The sequence below is a fragment of the Physeter macrocephalus genome, chromosome 16 (assembly GCF_002837175.3).
Source record: "Physeter macrocephalus isolate SW-GA chromosome 16, ASM283717v5, whole genome shotgun sequence".
Classification (NCBI taxonomy): Eukaryota; Metazoa; Chordata; class Mammalia; order Artiodactyla; family Physeteridae; genus Physeter; species Physeter macrocephalus.
The window spans coordinates 61,198,214-61,219,501 of NC_041229.1; the positions used below are offsets into that span (position 1 = coordinate 61,198,214).

A 21,288-nucleotide genomic window follows, 5' to 3' on the forward strand; every position below is an offset into this window, starting at 1 on the left:
TGAGTGATGAGCTCTGATCATCCTTTCCAGCCACAGCATCACCCCTGAGGTCTGCCTTCCCTCTCTGGGCCTGGGAGTAAGAGCCAGAGGTTCCCGGGTATTCCTGGGCTTCCCTCCAAGGACATTTTCTTCCAGGTGTTCCCATAGAGGCTGGCAGGGGCAGCAGAGGCCCCTACCCCACTGCTCTAGGCATGGAACATTCTGTGTGTTTAGCCACTGAACCTGAGTGGGGAGAGCTGGTCAGGTGTCCTGAGTCTTAGAGAGGCCTTCTGCACCAAATTTTGGATTCTTTGGAGATTAACATTGAAATAATCCTTAAAAACCATTGGTTTATTCAAAAGGAAACTGGGAAAGGGGCAGGGCAGTAGCTTGACCTATTGGAAAGCACATGGATTTGATGCTGAGAGCTCTAACTAACCCTCAACATCCTTATCTGTCAAATGGGATTAATGTTACCTGCCTGACAGGTTGATGAGGGGCCTGTATTGTTTGAGAAGAAAGCACTCAGTAGAGGATAAACCTTTTTACTTTCCACTGTGGGCCCTTCCCAAGTCACAGCCAGAGGAGTTGGGGCTGAAAAGGGAAGAGAGCGCCCAAGTCCCAGTCCAGGAGGGTCCTCTTTACTGCCCTCTTGGTTTCCCTTCCAAGAGTCTAGCTGGGCCAGTTGTTCTACTTACCAAGCCCATCTTCTACCCTGCCTCTTGGGCAGATTTTATTTGTTTTCAGAAGGTGCAACACAATTAAAGCCGGTTAAAGGGGAAAATGTACAGGTGTTGGAATTGAACAGTCTAGGTCAAATATCTCTGTTACCAGTCAGCTACTAAACCCTGGGAATATTATTTCACTTCTTGGGGACTCAGCTTTTGCACCTATAATGTAGAAATGATACATAGAAGTCCTATTATGCAGAATTGCTCCTGGATTAGATAATATTTATATAGTGTCTGGCATTTTGTAGGCATTCAGTGATTTCTGTTATAATCATAAAAACAATAGAATCAATGCTGGCAGTGATCTCATTGTTCTTATGGGTCTGTATCCCTGACTGCTTTTCCACAGTGTCTGAGATGGAAGGCATTCAGAGAGCTCTGGGAAAGAATGTGAGGCTGGGCTGGTATGGGAGCTGTGCGGGCACTGGGGGACAGAGTCCTAGAGGCTAGGGGGAAGGAATGGGGAGGATTGAAGGCCTCAATGTAGATTTCTACTCGGTATCACTGGAGGCTCCTGATACCCCATCCTCAAGAAAGGGCTAAGATGTTCTTCACAGCTCTCCAAGAAACTTCCTGAGACTTGCTAAAATGGTGTGCCTTTTCAGAGAAAATCTCAAGCACAGGGCTACTCCCTGGGGGTTAAGGCAGTGCAGGCTTTCCAAAAAAGAAAAAGACCCCTTTCTTTGTTTATTTTTCCTTGATTATGTTTTGTTTTCAAAATAGAGTGATTTAGCTCCACTTTCCTTCAGAGCTTCCAAATGTTATCTGAGTGTGTGCTATGGTTCTAATTGCTAACAGCTGCTCAGGCTGGCAGTCAGCTGGCAGGACTGTGGGAGATTAGGGTGCTTCAGGGCTGGACAGTCTGAAGGGTGATGCTTGGGTCCTCCAGTTGGCTTCCCTCTCTATTCCTTCATTTCTCTCCTGCTGCCGCCTTCTGAGGTCCATCCTGATTTGACCTCCAGTGAGAACTGCCCACTTCATGCTGTGGAGGTGCCTCCCTTCCAGGCCAGCTGAATCTCAGTGCTTCAGCTTTGTGCTTCAGTGTTTCAGTATCTTCATCTCAGTGCTTAGTCTTTGCCATTGTGAGAGACTGGCTGCTAGTTAGTATGTGTGTGTGTATAAGTGTGTGCTTGAGATGAAGCAACAGTTAAGGTGACAGATGGAAGGGGGATAAAAAGTTTTTGGAAACTTCAGACATTTTCAGAGACCTTATTCCCCATTTTTATGGAAACATGAAAAAAATTGCTTTGTACACTGTGATGCTGTTTTATGACGTCTTTTGACATTCCTGACCTCATTAATTTTGCAGAAACACAATGAGGTTATTAATGTCCTCTGCATTTACTTAGACCCGAGACTCTCATTTCTAGTCCCAGGGTTCTGCTCAACACATCACTTTACCCACCCAGGTAATAGGGTTGAATGTGCCAACCCATGATTCTTCTGCAGTATGTTTCCTAAGGCAGCACATTTTTATCCTGGGAATTGCCCAGCTTTACTTTGTCTGTCCATGTAAAATTTCTGGATGGTATTGATATCTGACCCTCTGGAGCACTAGAGCCTTTTTGCTAATGTCTCCAGTCAGGGATCCTAGGTCACCCCCTCCCTTGGGCACAGACTATGCTGCATGCCCACTTTACATTCATTTAGAGCCAAGGCTTTGCACTTGCCCTGTTCTCCACATGCCTATTCTCATGCCCTCTGGCTCCCTGGGTAAGAAAGGTCTTTTCTGTTTGACTCTAAAGTTTCTTGTTCTGAACTTATAACCACCCTGCCCTAACCTTCCAAACAGTCTTCATTTCTTCTCAAAAATCTCTATAGTTCAGACAAATGGCAGTCTTTCTTACCCCCTTGGCTGTGCTACCCTTGTTAGACACTTATTGAGGAATTCTTCTTTTGATAAAACTCCTTTTTATTTTCAACAAACATTAACTAAACACTAATTAATCAATATGATAGGGTCCCTGACATTAAGGAATTAGTAATTTAGTGGGAAATAAACATAGCAATAATTCCAGTTCAGAATGGTAAATGCATAAAAAGAGACCTAAACAAAATTCTTTGGGAGTACAGAGCAGGAAACATTTAATCATACCCAAGGGAAAGTGGCTTAGGAAAGTGCATAGGAAAGAGACAGTAAACCAGGATGTGGAAGATAAGATTTTGCCCAGTGGGAACTTAAAGAGGGAAATCTGGGAGGACCATGACAAAGGGAAGAGAAGTAAGAAAGACAACTAGACACAGAGGCATGGGATCAATGCTACATTTATGAAATGGCATGTATTCCAGTGTGCCTGGAGCATAGGGACCATGGTGAGGAGTGGTGAGAGAGAAACTAGGGCTGAATGCTGAAAGACAGAGCTTTGTCCCACCCTAGTAGTTTATCTTTATTCCAGAATTAATTTGGAGCTTACAAAGGTATTTTTTAAACAATAAATGGTGACCTGATTTCATGTGGGTAGAAGATTATTGGGATTGTGCTGATGACAAAGTTAACACTAGGGTCATGGCCATGAGAATCAGGGTATTTAGCTCATGTGTCTGTTTAGGCCACCTTAATAGAAAAAAAGAAACACTACAGGAACACAGTTAACTACAACAGATATAATTTTTTGCATATTTACTTTGTTCCAGGCATTGTGTTAAAAGCATTACACTCATCTCATTTAATCCTCTCATTGACTTCTATTAGGCAGAGACTGTTATCCTCATTTTAACAATAAAGAAACTGAGGCTTAGAAAGATTAAATGATTTGCCCCAGATCACACAGCTAACAAAGCTGTTGACTGGGATTTGAATCCAGGATCAATTTTAGAGCTCATACTCTATCATTAAGCTCTACAATACTGCCTCTGGAAGACTTTGATCTTCAGACATGAAGAGTTTGATGTGCTTGAGACACAGCTCAGTGGACTCTTTTAGTGACTAGAATTATGAATCTGATCACAAAAGATAATTCAGGCCTTCCCAAGTAGATTTGGGAATCAATAGTTTATACGTAAATAGTGGGTTTTACTGAAGGAGATGAGATGGCCTGGGGAGAGTGTATGTAGAGACAAGAGATCTGAGGATAAAGTTCTGAGAGCATTATCATTTAAAAGTATGCTTAAGGGTCAAGTGGAGGAGGCTGAAGACCCAGAAAGAACCAAGAACTAGTGATCAGAGAGAGATGAGGAGAAGCAGAGGAACAAGGAGAAGTTCTAAGAAGGAGGGAACGGATCACAGTGTCATATGCTACAGAGAGGTCAGTACAGAAGATTTAAGTGCACTGAAGAATTTGGCCTCTTAGCCTGAAGTTCTTGGTTAAGCATGGCTCCTTATTTCTTCTCCCTCCAGTTGTTTAAATTAAACTCTGTCACTCTCTGTTCTAAAACTCAAGCTCCCAGTGTTTTCTCCTTTGTGTCTCGTCTGAGGGAACCTCTGGGTGACAGCTCAACAGTGGAACAAAGACCATCAACACATCCTGAGCCCAGTGAATGGTGTAAGCCCCTCCTGATGCTGCCCATGAGCTCTTCTGTGCATTCAACTGTTGTCTGGTAGCCCGTGCAGAAGCCCCTACCCCAGTTGTCAAGTGACAGATCTTAAGAACCTAACCCTTCTTTTTTTCTTACCAAGATAAAATTATCTTAAATATACCCTAGCAATAAGTGTCACTGTTTTCATAATGGGAAGAGGAGACAGCTATATATATATATATATATACAGAGAGAGAGAGAGAGAGAGGGAATACATACACATATATAGTGTGTGTAAATACAATTATATAATCTAATAAATAGTAGGAGCATGTGAATATTTGTGAATGGAGGAAAGGAAAAAAGGGAGGAAGGTAGTTAACTCTGTAATTGTTTCAACAGAGAGATATGATCTGAGGAAACTCAAATCTGACATTTCCCACCTCAGCAATCTCTACTTATATCCATCACTTTAATAGCCAGATTCAAGGATATTGGAACCCTGGTATAGGATTGATTGTTCCTCCAGTGCTTTTAATGCCATCATCTTTCAGGTTTAGTCCTCTGTGTCAGTCCCACTCTCTTAAGCCTGGTGGGTCCCCTAGAAACAGAGCTTGAGGTAGCAATTCTTGTTTAAAGGATATATTGTCATGAGAAGATGAGTGAGGGAAGTAGGATAGAGCAGGGAAAGAAAATTATGTGAGACTGTGGTCTCAGTTGGAGACCAGCTTCAGCTTTGGCTCCTCAAGAAGCTCTGAAGCACACATTACATCACAGCTTCGGTCCCACCTGAAGACAAGGAGGCTGGCCTTTTGTATCTTTGTGTTAGGCACTCATTGACTTCTAGATGTGCTCTGGTGGGGATAACATAACTTCCTGGGTGAAGTGCCTCTCATTTGGTCAAGGAAAATTTTCTGTGGAAAGGGAGAACTCTGAGCCTTTAGTACTCAACACCCACTGCAAATGGGATATAGATGGCTTGATGAAGGGAATCTGAGTGGGACACCATTGGAATTCATTGCAGTCATTGTTCCTTTTATGATATAAACTGGGCAGTCTGAACAAGTGTAAGACTTTGGGCGGACATTTGGGCAAGAGTGAAATGTAGAGTTAGAGTTCAGGATGAAGTTAGTGTCTTTTTTTAAAAATTAAATTAAGGGTTATCATAATAAAATAGGTGTTATGAAGTTTTAAATAACAACTAGAGTTAAGTCTTAGGTTATTGTTAAAGTTAGGGTTAAGGCTAGAATTGGCGAGGTCATTAGGGTTAGTGATAAGGTTAGATTTCAGCATTAATCTATGTTACTAGAGTATTACTACATTGGACTGGGATTAGTCTTAAAGATAGTCTAATGATATAATTAGAATTACAGTGGGTATTAAGCATAGGAGAGCATAAGGTAGGATAAGATAGAAGCAATGGGGATTTTTATCATCTAAGTCTGATGTGTACTTAGTCAATAACCTATCCTTGGTGAACTAAAAGATTTAAAATGCTTAGAATTTTTACTTTAGTATTTCATTTGTTTTCAGAATTAACTTTAGAGGTGGGGTTAGTAAGAAAGACTGGATGAATGCTCATTTGGGCCTTGAGTTATGAAGGATAGTTAGGTTGAGTTTAGAATAGAATCAGAGTTTGGATAGGCAATGAAGTTAGAGTTCTGGTCAGAGAATAGGACATCAGGGTGGAGGAAAAGAAAAATGGCAGTGGAATTCTGGAGGATCTGACAATAGCTTATTTTTATATTCCAGCCTCTACCTGCCTGGCAGTGGTCACAGCTCAGATTCTTCACTATGGTGGATCCCAGTGGCAACGAATCCAGTGCCACATATTTCATTCTAATAGGCCTGCCAGGATTGGAAGAAGCTCAGTTCTGGTTGGCCTTCCCGTTGTGCTCCCTTTACTTTATCGCCGTGCTAGGTAACTTGACAATCATCTACATTGTGTGGACGGAGCATAGCCTACACGAACCCATGTATATCTTTCTTTGCATGCTTTCTGGCCTTGATGTCCTCATATCCACCTCATCCATGCCCAAAATGATGGCCATCTTCTGGTTCAATTCCACTACCATACAGTTTGATGCTTGTCTGCTACAGATGTTTGCCATCCACTCCTTATCTGGCATGGAGTCCACGGTGCTGCTGGCCATGGCCTTTGACCGCTATGTGGCAATCTGCCACCCACTACGCCATGCCACTGTGCTAACATTGCCTCGTGTTACCAAGATCGGTATGGCTGCTGTGGTACGGGGTGTTGCACTTATGGCACCCCTGCCTTTCTTCATCAAACATCTGCCCTTCTGCCGCTCCAATATCCTTTCCCATTCCTACTGCCTACACCAAGATGTCATGAAGCTGGCCTGTGCTGACATCCGCGTCAATATCATCTATGGCCTCATTGTCATCATTTCTGCCATTGGCCTGGACTCACTTCTCATCTCCTTGTCATATCTGCTTATCCTCAAGACTGTGTTGGGCTTGACACATGAAACCCAGGCAAAGGCATTTGGTACTTGTGTCTCTCATGTGTGTGCTGTTTTCATATTCTATGTACCTTTCATTGGGTTGTCTATGGTGCACCGGTTTGACAAGCGGCATGACTCCCTCCTGCCTGTCATCATGGCCAACACCTATCTGCTTGTTCCTCCCGTGCTCAACCCTATTGTCTACGGAGTGAAGACAAAGGAGATCCGGCAGCGTATCCTTCGTCTTTTCCATGTGACCACCCACACTTCTGATCCCTAGGTGTCAGGAATCAAACTTCTTTTTCACAGGAAGTCCTTCAATTCAGATTTTAATATCAACATTTTGGAAGACAGTATTAGGAAAAAAATTCTTAATGAAAGAACAGCTGATCCTTCAAAGATGAAACTGATTGGAGAATCTCCATGCGAGTAGGGGCAGCAGAACTGTATACTCCCAGTCCTTATTTTTCAATATTATTTTACCCTTTAGTTCTTTGAGGTAGTTGTGGTTGGAGGATTATTACTTCCCACTTAACCATTCAGTCCAATTCTCAAGTCCAAAAAATTCATATGGTTGTTTGCGCTGATAGTTTATAGCATTCTGAGATAAGGGTGATATTTCTAAAAGACATTTACCAAAGGCTTAAGCAAGGCAAAAATAAAATAAATACAAGAATATAATACAGTTAGATAATCTGGCTTAAAACCATGATTTCCTCTTCAGAATCCTCTACCATTTTGGATCTTAGGAAAGGAGACATACCTGGATTTCCCTCTTCAAAATGACCACAGAGAAAAAATAATTTCTTTTCTTCTGAGTAGCAATCCTTAAGAAAAAATTGAAAGTAAATTCACAAAAAGATTATATTTATCTACATTAATGAAAGATGATATACTGTATTCTGAGCATTTTCATAGACTGTGAAAATTTTTCCTTAATTTCCAATTTTCTTGTCAACCTTTTGATTTAGGCAGGAATATGATTAGTTACCCCCATTGTACCAGTGGGGGAACTGATGTTCAATGAGATCACGCAGGCTCAAAAAAAATTGTCTTTTGATGCCCAATCCCATATTGTGAGGAGGGAATGTTAGACTAGTGGGATAGTGAATTAGACATTCCAGAGTCTTGCATTTTCTAGGGGAAGTATTTAAGTTCCTTTCTCACTCATCCAGTATTGTATTTAGGAATTTCCTGTTAATGTTGCTGATGGCTTTAATCTCAATAGTTCCTGGCCTATTTGCCATTGTACTTGTGTAGTAGCAACAGGAGTATGTTTGGGTAATTCCCAAACAGTGGCTAGTTTGGGAAATAGTATAATTAGCAGTAGGGACATTCACTGGATATCTGGAGAGACACTACATGGAGAGATGCAGCTGAGAAAACCTAGAAGCTCATGGCAGAAAGAGCAGGGTTGGTTATAGGCCAGGGAGTCAAGAGCAGGAAGCATTGTGAGACTGAGTAGGGCCAGTGGGCCGGGTGGCTAGCCAGGAAGCAAGGCTAAGTCAAACATAGGTCCACAGAAAGTGAATAGAGTACATAAGTGAACACCATGTATTCCCAGGGCTCGGAGCTACCCTTCAGGGAATGCCCACAGCATCAAAGCTCAGAGAACAAGACCATAGGAGAGCCCAATAAAGACTGCATCCCTGATAGCTGTACTTAGCATGAGTATGGTTCCAGAGGCCCACCCAGGAGCCCTACAAGCCAAGCACAGCACTCCCCGAAGAAGCAGAATGAGAAGGAGGGGTGTGGGCACTATAGGAGTACAGTAGGAATGAATGGGGGAGGAATGAGATCTCCATCCAAAAGAGAGGTACGTAAGTGTGAGAAGCAGGTAGTATAGTAGAGAGCATGGCACATGGCCGGCCAGACTTTTCCAGCTAGAGCTAGTAGCACAGGACTACTTGGTACAGAGGATATGGAAAGAGCATATCTAATTTCTTGGACTGGAATCCAGAAGATGAGAATTGTGAGCAATATGGAATCTGCTATGCCCAGGTGAGTGGTGGCCAGCAGAGCATGGGGCATAAACTAGAGTCAGTGCTGGCTTTGGTCACTTTGAACTGTTTGGAGAGTCATCCCAGTTCCTGATAGTGCCCTGACACTGAAATCGAAAGAAACAGAATGAAGGAGAGAGAAGAGAGAGAAAGAGACAGATTTTTTTCATATTAGGAAACCAGTATATGATCACTGTAAACAAAAATCTTAGACACTCTGAAAATATAAAAGAAATAAAAATATAATAAAAACTCCAATAAACTTGTCACCTTAAAATAATTATTGTTAGCATTTTGGTGTTTATTCTTCCAGATTTTTAATAAGTGTTTGTGTACATGCTTCTGTATGCACATATGATGAATGTGTGTATCTGTATTATATTGTCTGAAATCCCATTGGAGACATAGACAGGTGGATAATAAAGAGATAAATCAGACAGACACACATATTTTTCTTTTCCTGGGGATGCTGCCACTATCTTAGATTTCAAAAAGGATTCCAAGTTTATGATAGTTTATATGCTCAGGATAAAGTTTCATGGTTTTGATCCTAAATGGATTAACCATTTGGTGAATGTAAATACAAACACACATATACACACACATACACATCACCACCACCACCACCTTCTTGTGTTTCTCAATAAGTACTAAATGCCAGATACAGAGACAAAATTATATCTGGTCGTTTACTTCATAAATACTTACTGGGTCATCCAGAAGAGCCTGGAGTTAAGAACTAGGGTAAGAGGAAAAGGCTGCCTCTTGTAGGAGATTTGGTTGGAAGTTAGGGTATGTTTAAAGACCTTCATCATATACATTTTACATGGGCATCATTTTACCTTCCCCATTTCCTTTATTTGGATATTTTCGTCTCTGGCCCCACCATCTCAGCTATTTGGACCTTTGTTGGGTCCTAGAGAAGTCTGCATAATGTGAAATTTCAGTCTGTAAGTCCCTTACTCATTTTTTTTAGGTTTTACCTAGAAATGATTTGTAAACATGTCTTGTGTTCTCAATTCTGACTAGCTGTTCTCTAGTCAAGATACTCCTCTGTTGCTTGGACAATTGTCAAAACTTCCACACTGGTCTCCTTGCCTTAAACATCTTTTGCATCAGTCCTAAATCCCACATAGCTTATAGGAGTTTTTCCAAGCACAACTCTGATTAATTTCCCTGCTTAAAAATCATCAGATATCTTTTATTACTTCCCATAAAAATTCACACTTCTCAGAATGACAGTAGCCTCCTTTCCCCTTTTATACCTGTTCCTATCTTACTTTTTCAGTATAATATCTCTAATTTTTCCACATACCATATTATTCAGCCACTTTACTTGGTGTCTCTCATTGATTTTATGTACTTTTAAAGCCTCTGTTTCACTCTATTTCTGTTGTCTGATTTGATTTTTGCCATTTTTCTTTTTAGTAACACATTATTAAATGAAGCTGTTTATGATTTGTCAGGCCAAAAGAAGTATTCCCTCTTCAATGTTCCCAGACATCTTGAAAGACCTTTAGAACTGGACCATTTCCAGTTCAGAAAGGTTTGAGTGAGACCTCTGAGTTGTGTCTATTTAAGATAATAAGATATCTTATATCACTCCTTTAATTACATTGAGATAAGACTCCCTTGGATAAAATAGACATACATGTGAAGAGTCATTGCCTTCCGCTATGTCTGGCCTTCTTTTTTTTTTTTTTTTTTTTTTTTGGCCTTCTCGACATAGGCAGATCTGAACTTGGGAAAGGATTATATTATAACATTGGTTTAGGCTTTCAGAGTTGATACTCATTGTTCATCTCTTAAACAAAGTACTTTCAAGCTTCTTGTCCACTCCCCTGGCAACTCAGTTTTTCATCTTAGATTTGATCCAAAGGGAATGAAGCTGATGCAGAACTTGCCATTTCCCTTCCTAAGGGAGCCAACAAGGATGTAGGACTTTTAATTCTAACAAAGTTGAAGAATGAGGGTATGGATAAACTGGAGCAGATGTGAAATGGGGTTATAGAAGAGGATGCAATTGTCAGTGTCAGACTTCATTATGGAATCTGTCAAGCAAGAGGGTCTCTTGGAGAAAAGGACATTCCTGAGAGAGGTTACAAGAAGAGTTAGTGCTGAGGTGGGTGGTACCATATCACATGATCAACACATTTATTTATTCACTTGTTCAATAAAACTTTATGAAAAAATTAAAAATGCCTTTTCCTTGTGTTTTTTCCCTACATTTTCCTTTCTTAATTCATAATTTGCCTAGAAAAACTCTATATATTTTTTCAAGATGAAATTTAAACATTCTCCCCTTTATAGAGGTTTGTCCGATCTTCCTAGGACAGTTCTGGCAAGAATGGATTTGCAGTCCCTAGTAATCTCTTGCACTGAACTTTATTATGGTATGTATAAAGTCTACAGTCTAATTGTGTATTTACATGCCTTTATCCTGGCACAAGATTGTGAGTTTCTATAAAGAAATGACCATATTTAATATATTTCTCTGTCTTTAATCCTCAGCACTGCTTCTAGTACAAAGTAAGTGGTGAACATCCACTTGTATCATGAAGAAGCCTGATGGTCTTCCCACTGAATTAGCCTAGACTAGAAATTTTCAGTGTTTGCTGAGGGTAGTAGGTTCCTATGAGGCTATAGAAAGTGTCTTTTATGGTACCCAGACCCTGCGATATTTCATAATTACATCAGCCTTGGTCTTTCCCCCTCAGGACCCTGAGCATGGCCTCCCTGATGGGCTTGGACTTGACACTGTAGATGATGGGGTTGAGCACAGAGGGCACCAACAGGTACACATAGACAACGAAGGCATGTACAATGCGAGGGCAGGTGCCTCTCAAAATGGTGGATCATGGACATGGTGATACCTGGAATAAAGAAGACAAAGACGGCCAGGATATGGGAGACACAGGTGTTGAGGACCCGGATGCTCTCCCTGGGAGAGGCCAGCCCCAGGACCGTGGGCAGGATGAGAGTGTAGGACAGGACAAGGAGCAGGGAATCTATGCCCCCAGGGGACAGTACCACATAGAACACATAGCATATATTGATGGTGATCTCATCGCAGGCTCTTCTCATCACATCAGGCTGGAAAAAGAATGAGTGAGACAGGACGTTATTGCCAGGGCAGAAATTTTGCGCAAGGTAGCACGGGTCACAATGGCCAGCCCCATCCTCATGATGACATTGTTTGTGAGGACAGCTGCATAGCGCAGGGGGTTGGAGATGGCCACAAAGCAGTCAAAAGACATGGCCAGGAGCACTGAGGACTCCACCATGGAGAAAGAGTGGAGGAAGAACATGTGGACCAAGCAGGCATTGAAGCCAATGAGCTAATGGTCAAACGAGAGCACAGCCAGCGTGGTGGGCATTGTGGACAAGGTGAGGCCCACAACGGTGACCACCAGTATGGTCAGGAAGTAGTACATGGGCTGGTGCAGGTTGGGGGTCCTCCTCACAGCCAAGAGAATCAGACAGTTTCCAGTGAGGGCTGGGCTGCTGTGTACATGGAGGAGAAGGGGATGGAGATCCAGCCATGAACAGCCTCCAGCCCTGGGATGCCAATCATCAGGAAAGCAGGTGGCTGGAAGAAGGAGATGTTGCCAAAGGACCAGGAAGGGAGCATCCTTGTGGGATAGATGAGGTCTCCAGAAAGATGTGATCTCTTGAATCTGGGCAGAAGATCCAGGATGATAGGAAAGAAAAATCTAGTATTGAATCCAAATTCTAAAAATCAATTCCATAACTGGTTGTACTATTCACCAATATGTTTAAAACCTAATAATGATAACAATTTAAATCTTCACTGACTCCCTATTATATTATATTCCATATACTATGCTAATGCATTTGCCTAGATTTTCTCATTTTATTATAAAAATCATAACTTTCTTTTTAAGGCTGTTCCCTCTCATCCACAGTATTGGGCCCTAAGAGTCATGTCATTATTACATAATCTTATCTATCCTGCAAAAGTTCATCATCCTTAACATTGAGCTCTGGTATGAGCTGATGAAATGAAATTTCTCTACAGGAAACAGTGATTAGAGTTCAGAGAAACTGGTCATTGTCTACTTGTTGGCCAAATTGAGGATGTGTTATTTCCATGTGCATAGGGAGAAAAGGAGAATACCTGTTAAGAGAGAGATAAGGATAATTGAATCAGATATGCAGAAAGAGGCAAAGATGAGAGTTCCTGTAGTCCCATAGAGAGAGTGTCTGAAAGAGTGAGAAGCTGCTTTTTTTCCCCCATGGAGATGGCTTTGCACTTCCTGAAACCAGGTCTTCCTAAGGTCACATGTTTTTCTTGCTCTTGACTTTTGTATGACACATTTTTGAGTATAATAAATTGATTGATTTGCACTTAAGCATTTTTGACTGAATTTCTCCATCTCAGAATCAACAGAGACTTTGGACAAGGCCACCTTCCCCCTCCTGTTATACAGATGAGGAAACTGAGACTCAACTCTAGTGGCTGACTTCTGAATGAACGGCTCATATATTGTAGTCCTGGATATTGAATCTGAGTCTCTCTCATTCCAAATCCAATATTCTTTTCTGTGACCTCTTCTTTAAATGAGACAAAGTAGACCCCGAAGGGATTACTCTCCCTACTTTAGGGATGATGTAATTGAGGTTCAGGGAAGAGACTGGTTTATGTTACTCCCCTGCTTAAAACCCTTAAATCATTCCCCAGTGCACTCTGATAAAATGCTTGTGATATGATGACATATGATGATATTGACCCATCATTTTAAAAAAAATTTTTATTGGAGTATAGTTGATTTACAATGTTGTGTTAGTCTCAGGTGTACAGCCAAGAGAATCAGTTATACATATACATATATCCACTCTTTTTTTTTTGGTTTGGATTCTTTTCCCATATAGGCTATTACAGAGTATTGAGTAGAGTTCCCTGTGCTATTAGGGCTCTTATTAGTTATCTATTTTATATACAGTAGTATGTATATGTCAGTGCCAATCTCCCAGTTTATCCCCCCAACCCCTATCATCTTGTATCTGCCTAACTCTCCACCCTTATCACATAACGGACTAAGGCTTGCTCAGTATTCTTTAACCACACTGACCTTATTTCAGTTTATTAAAAAAGCCAAGTTACTTCTTCACTTTGGGGCTTTCCTGTTCATCCAATATCCCTCTCTTTGCTTTTCTCATGGCTGGCTCCTCAGTCTTTAGATCTTAAATATCATTTTCTCAGAGACCATTTGGGATGACTCTCACTAAGTAGGTGTCCAGAGCCCATTATCCTCACCCCACACGTTCTTAGTTTCCTTTATACTATTCTACACATTTTATAATTTTATGATTGCTTCTTTCCTTGAAGTCTTTTGTTCTCTCTTGCTAGACTGTATGAGCCATGAATACAGCAGCCATATGGTTTTATTTGCTGACACATAGCTCTTGCATAGTGCAGTGCCTGGAACAGAGCAGATTCTCAAATATTTGCTTGTTTGAATAAATAAATGACAGAATCAATAATCAAATCTACAAACTCATGAAAGAGAGGAAGTAAAAGAAAATTTCTGTTTCCTTATCCTCCAGATACTAGGATCAGTGGTTGATTTTGAAGAAGAGTGTGGTTGAGGTCTTATCCCAGGCAATAATGCATCATAGAATCAGAAACATATTTGATTTATGGATGACAGGGTATAGAAGAAATTTCCAATGAAATTTCTGGTTAAATGTCTGAAAAAATGAATTCATAACAGGTCAATAATGGATCTCAAGTATTTGGGTCTATCCATACTCTGCTTTGAGAAGTGTGATAGGGGCTCTCACAGACATATGTGTACTTACAATCTTACCATTGGATGATCTGTATAGAATTAAAGATAATGGATGTCTTTTCATCCACACATTCTATCTGCCCAATATGCCTTACATCTGTGCTCTCCTTCCCATTTTTCAGCCCCTAATTCAATTGCTCATAATCTCATCATTTCTCTTATGGTTTCTTAGGGTGGTTGCTTGGCTGGTATCATTTCTCTCCACCACTTCCCTCCTTTTGCAGATTTCTCGAACTGCTTTAATCAGCCCAATTTTCCTAAGGCACCACATTGAAATTGGCATATCCCTGCTCCACTGAACTTCTTAATCATTCTCTAGGCCAGTCCATCAGCGCATTCACCTGGGGCTCTGTACTGTCACTTGGATGTACATTCCTTCAAGGCTCTAGCATCTCTGGGGCAACTGCAAGGGCAGAGACCCTTGGTTTTCTCTCCATGGTTTGTAATTGCTGGAGTAAAACTGTCATACAGCATAAAACAGATATGATGCATTTCAACTTATTTTAATGTAGAGAATTAGAGAAGAGATTTCTGGACCCAGCTATGCCACTGTATCATTGAGTTATGCTGGTTATATAAGACACATATTAAAAATTATTAGTCAAGTTTTGATGAACAATGAATTCCCTCAACTCTGAAACAACATCGTGAGATAGATCTTTCTCCATGTATATCAGTGAAGACACTGAGGCTTGGAGAAGTCAAGTGTCTAGTGAGGAGAGAACGTAGAATGATCTAATCTTGGTTCTGTTTGCCACAAAATACCTTGTTCTTCCCAATCTGTTTGTCACAGATTGCACCCTGGTGCCAGGCTTACTAAAAATTTGTCATTTTCTCCTTATGGTTCTCAATCTCCTCATCTGTAAAAGGAAACTGGACTAGATTATCCATCTTTCTAATTCTGGCATTCTATGATTGCAAGATCCAGTGTTCCTGGAATAGAGTTATTTTTTAATTTCTCACCTCTTTACTTTATTCTGTTTTTCCCCCCTCTAAATACCCTTCCCCTAAGGTTTTCTTGCTCCTAACCTTTTGTTTTTGCTAAACAACCCTCCCCCATGCCCAACCATTTTTTTCTTCCCTGCTGTTTGTTCATTCATGTCTCGACCCCATTCAATCATTCAATCATTTACATGGTAATTTCTGATTTCTCTCTCCTCTCAGCTAACTTGAGCTTCCCAAGAAGAGTAATTCTGATTTATATTGATAAGGCTCCATTCAGCACAATGTATGGTATACCTTGGGAATGTGGTTGTTTTGATGAATGAAAATTTTACTAGAGAGATTTGCAGACTATGCTTGTGTGTTGCCAAGCATGAACATTTCTATTTTTCTAGAATGGCAGCCCAGAAGAGATTTTGTATCCTTAACCATTACCAATTCAGATCATCAGTATAGGCGTCATTCTTAGAAATAGAGTCTGGCACTCTGAGCCCTTCTCTGAGCTAATCAGAAGCCTCAAGCAAGAGATTCTCCTGATCTCTCCCTTATGCAGAATATGAAACTACCACTGAGGATACTCAATACCCCATGTCTCCATATTTCTCTGCTACCTCTGCCTTCTGTCACTTATTTCTATTTGACTCTTATTTTGGAGGAGGAGAGGAGGAGGTAAAAGAGGTGCCCTCCAGGACTCTGGGCATAGAGAAGGGTCTGAGTCTCAGCCCTGGCTACTCACCCTGGCTGCTTCCCCAGGCTGTTTTGTTGTACCATATCCTATAGAAGCCCAGGAAGACCCTGCAGCCAAGACACTCCCCTATTATGCTGCTGCAGGGAAATGCAGCCCATCTCCAGGGACATCAGCCTCTGTGTCACAGAGAAATTACTCTCTGCTGAGCTTCACCCCTGGGATGGGAACATGTGATGAGAGGGTAAGGAAGATGGAGGAGGCTGAAGGGAGCTCTCAGGAGAAAGGAAAACCCAGGGAGATTAGAGACATGAGCCATCAGAACTCTCTGGAATATAGAGACTCTTTGGTTATCTAGCCCAGTCCTCTCTAAGACATGTTTCAAAAAGGTTCACCGACATGCATCAGTGACCCATCTATACTGTTCACCTCATTTTTAAAAAGAGTATCTTTCTATTTGCTGGAAAGAGGCAGAGTTAGCCAACCTGGGGGGTGAGACTACTTGTGACTAATAGCTAGATGGAACACTCAGTAGGTCATGAGAAAAGAAGCAATGCCTATGTCACAGAAGGAAAGATGCTTTTCACCAAAAGGGCTTTCAAGAACTGAAGGAACATGATGTTTGGACATGGATACTGAGATAACTTACCAAGTTATGGAAACCAGGAAGTGGTAAGTACTCTGAATACCCTGGTAAGACATATACACATCACAGAGTGGGAGATAAAGTCCTCAAATATTAGGCTGCCTGACACATCAGTGAAGTTCTTATAGGTTTAGTGTTCTGTGTCCTGTCAGCATACCTTCTCCAAGGTAAAGGACATGTTACTGCACCTTGTCCTTCCTGCTGTCAGCAAAGAGGCACAGTACCTGTTAGTCTTCCTTGGATTTTAGAGAGAGCACATATACACTTAGGAATAATTCAACAGGTGTGTAGCAGGCTGTCAGTTTTGAGAGGGCCTAGAACAAGAGAGGGTTTTGCAGCAGGTTTAGTCTGTGATGCAAGAATCTATGTCACTTGGGCCATATAACTTGGTAAAACCATGATGCCTGTTGTATCTGTGGTAGATAAATATGTGTGAAGTCTCTATAAAGCCCTAATAGGAGAGGTGAAGCACAGACTCCTAGGATTCTGGAGCAAGGCCGTGCTGTCTCCAGCAGAGTCCTCTCTGTTCAAAAGACAGGTATAGGAATGTTACTGGACCCTAATAGGAATTAAACACTTGATCATGGGACATCAAGTGACTATGTGACTAAAATTGCCTATTTTATATGGCTATTGTCAGGCCTACCCATGTCATAAGGGTGAGTATGGACAGTACTATGAATTATACTGGTACAAGTTTAGCAGGCACAAGTGAGTTACATAAACAGGTGGCCTAGACTTCCTGTCACCTGTCTCTTTTGCATCAATGCCTCTTCCTCAGCTGTACCTACAGTCTCATGGGGATTTCCCTATGTCTCACTGATGGAGGAGGAAGTAAGCTGGGCCTGATTCACGGTTGGAGTGGCTTAATATGTAGGTAGAAGTAAAACAAATAGTGCTGCCTCACTACAGTTTTATTCAGAGGTGGTCCTGAAGAATAGTGAGGAGGCCTGGAAGAAGAAATATTGGAAATATTTCAATATTGGAAGATTGAAAACCAAAAAGTCTGGAGAAGATATGTGAATGGCTATATGAGAATGTAACTAAAATGTGAAAATCTATGTCTCACATTAATGCTCACCAGAGTCTCCATCCTAAAGGAAGCGCTGAACAACCAGGTAAACAGGATGACAGGATGACACTTCCAGTGCCCAACAAGCTTCTGTCCCTCTTCACCCCAGTGCCTGCATGATGGGCCCCTGTACTGAGTGACCAGGGTGACACAGATGGAGGTAAGCAACAGTCCAATGAAATAAACTCCCTTTCCCCAAGGCAAATCTAGTTACTGCCACTGCTGAATGTCTGACTTGTTAACGTTAGAGACCAACACAAATAAATTGCTTATAAAAGTGGCGCCTTCCTTAAGGAAAAGGTCTGGTTTGCTTGCTGTTGGGTAAGTAGCCTCAACCTGCAGAAGTCTGACCATGAAAGGGTGGAATTTAGAATGGGTGGTAAAGGAGGGAAATTATGAATATTAATTTTACCTTGGGACCAGTCAGAGTAATGGGACCTCTAGATTGTTCCTCTATACATTTAGTTATAAATCTTTTTCCTTTCTTTCTCTTTCTGAAATTGCCACCACCATGAAGGATGAGTGATGGATGCAGTTAACTTAGTGTAAACCTGTGATCAGAGTGATGCCAGGGGAAGAGTGTGGTATACACCAAGTATCCCTCCCATAACCCTCAGCACTCACTTTTCTATCCCGACAGCATCCTCCTCCTCCTCCATCCATCCCAGTGATGAGTCCCCATTTGGAGGGTTTCTTTCCATCACACAGGGGCAGACATGAAGTGCTAGGAAGCAGCTCTCAGCCAATGACAAACTGGAGGGTAAATAGCTCACCTTCCTGGCTCCACAGTGGTGATAATTCTGAAGCATATTCTACACTGTGTTTCCAAATTACTCTTGAGTTTTCACCCCATTTATTCACACAGGTAACATGTTCAATCACTCACCCTTACTGGTTTTCTTACTTCTCTCTCTCTCTATTTTAACAATACTTCCTGGAAAAACCTCTCGAATAAACTACTTGTAATTAAGTCTTGTCTCAAAATTTGCTTCTGGGAGAAATCAACCTAAGAGTCTTACACACAGTCCTAAGAGTTTTAGACTTTAGGAAGAAGACATTTTCCAAACTGTGTGCCATTTAACTTCTCAATTTTCCTCTTCTTATATCCGCCTTGATTTCCTCTGTCTAAGAGTAATCCCCCAAACTTTGACCAATGGTCATGGGGATATTTTCTTTAAATTTCATCACAAACTATAAAAAATAGGGGAAGAAATGAAACTTTAGGAACTATATTTGCTTAAAGAAATGTACTTTATTTTGGATTTCAAGAACCTTGTTATTTCTTTTCCTCATTTTATTATCTTATCCCTCTTGTGGTGGAATGAAGGAAGTATTATTATCCCTATATTTCAAATGCAGAAACTAATACTCTGACTTGAGAAAGTGTTTTTCAAAAGAACACAGGGAAGAAAATAATATCAAGGTTGGTACTAGAACCTAAGTCTTCTGATGTCTAGTCTAATATTCTTCCCATCTGTTCACAGCCTATTTCAACTTAATAAAAGCTCTAAAGTTTCAGCAGACCTAGAATACTGAGTTCTCTTCTGGGTGTGGTTCTGCCCTTTTAGTCTTTGGAAAATTCACTTTGGCAAATCATCACCAAGCACAAATTCTCTGCTGGGCCTTTACTTCTAGGAGACAAATAAGAGAAAAAAAATCCTTGATATGGGAGTCACTGTAATTTCATTATCACTAGAATATGAAGTAGGAGATAGTAAGTGCTGTATAAACGTACAAAGATCCCTTTAAGATCTCACTTCAAAATCCCATTTGCTCTTTAGAGTGGATCATGACCCACTGGAAGCAGCACCATACTTGTACCCAGGAAGAGACCCAACTCCCTTTGCATATACTATATTTTTAAAAGTTCTGCTTGTTTGAGCCCTGCCTTCTACTCCAGCCTCATCTTTTGCCACTTCTCTTCTCTAATAACACTAAACCATTTGTTCTTCTAAGAAAGCAAACTTACTGTTTCCTCCATTTGCAGTATCCTCTCCTACTCTTTCTCCACTTGCCCCAAACTACTCCGTATTCCCGCATCTGTATAATATACTCTATTTTTCAAAGGATCTAGCCAGACAGAGCCTCCAGAAAACTCATAAACCGGTCAGTTCTACTGGGTTTTTTTTTTACACATCCCTGTGCTTACCCTGCATCATTAACTTATTACTTGTCATCGTAGTTGCCTACTTATTTTTCTCTCTACTCAAATAGGCTATGAGGTTCTCAAAGGCAAAAATTTGAGTCTGGTTCATTTCTGAGGTCTCAGAAATTAGCCAGAGATCAAACATTGGTTCTGATAAATAAATAAATAAATAAATGAGTGATTAATACCATAACAACAAGAGAAAACTTTTATTGGTATTTACTATACGTTGTACATTACTTTCCATACCTTGATCCTTATAACAACATTATAAGATAGACACTATAATATTCCCATTGTAGAGAAAGTCAAAGCACACTGAGGTAAATAACTTGCTCCTCTGCTTACCCAGAATTCTGCACAAACCTTTAACAATGAGCTTTTTACACTGTATTAAACACTTTCTTATTTGGGTTTTTTTTTTTGGCTGCATTGGGTCTTCGTTGTTGCCGGCGGGCTTTCTCTAGTTGTGGTGAGCGGAGGCTACTCTTTGTTGTGGTGCATGGGCTTCTCATTGCGGTGGCTTCTCTTGCTGCAGAGCACAGGCTCTAGGCATGCGGGCTTCAGTAGCTGTGGCACGTGGGCTCAGTATTGTGGCTCGCGGGCTCTAGAGCACAGGCTCAGTAGTTGTGGTGCACAGGCTTAGTTGCTCCATGGCATGTGGGATCGTCCCGGACCAGGGATCGAACCCATGTCCCCTGTATTGGCAGGCAGATTCTTAACCACTGCGCCACCAGGGAAGTCCCCCTTGGGTATTTTTCATATATATTCAAAGGTGAGATATTTGAAGGGCAAGACCATTTATAAATCATTTCTGTGTTCCTAGTACTTAGTATAGGACCTGAAAAAAGTTAGCATTGAGAAAATATTTGTGAAATAAATGAGAGAATAAATAAACGAAAGTCTCTCATAATTATCACCTTTTTTCCCAGATGCCCAAAACGAAGCTATGGGTGGGACTTGATCTATCCAGAAGTTTAATTCTTTGGTTTACCAAACACTTTTCAGGGCCCCAATCCTGCAGGCATCCTGCATCATCAACTCTGACCTTTCCCCCTCAGGACCCTGAGCATGGCCTCCCTGATGGGCTTGGACTTGACACTGTAGATGATGGGGTTGAGCACAGGGGGCACCAGCAGGTACACATAGGCAACAAGGGCATGTACAATGGGGGGCAGGTGCCTCCCAAAATGGTGGATCATGGACATGGTGATACCTGGAATAAAGAAGACAAAGATGGCCAGGATATGGGAGACACAGGTGTTGAGGACCCGGATGCTCTCCCTGGGAGAGGCCAGCCCCAGGACCGTGGGCAGGATGAGAGTGTAGGACAGGACAAGGAGCAGGGAA

The 21,288-nt window shown here is 41.3% G+C and overlaps 2 protein-coding genes and 1 pseudogene across 2 annotated transcripts in view; 1 reads left to right on the forward strand and 2 right to left on the reverse strand.

The window, feature by feature from the left end:
• The first annotated feature begins 5,960 nt into the window (after window positions 1–5,960).
• LOC102988557 (olfactory receptor 51E1) lies at window positions 5,961–6,914 on the forward strand. The gene has a single exon (XM_007119299.1). The coding sequence runs from the start codon at window positions 5,961–5,963 to the stop codon at window positions 6,912–6,914; it is 954 nt and encodes a 317-aa protein (XP_007119361.1).
• Window positions 6,915–11,327: 4,413 nt separating this feature from the next.
• On the reverse strand, window positions 11,328–12,313 carry LOC129392887 (olfactory receptor 51I2-like; annotated as a pseudogene).
• An 8,662-nt stretch (window positions 12,314–20,975) lies between these two features.
• LOC129392863 (olfactory receptor 51E2-like) overlaps window positions 20,976–21,288 on the reverse strand; it is a 16,572-nt gene continuing 16,259 nt past the window's right edge. Inside the window, exon 2 of the mRNA XM_055091371.1 lies at window positions 20,976–21,288. Coding sequence (XP_054947346.1) covers window positions 20,976–21,288 — 313 coding nt within the window.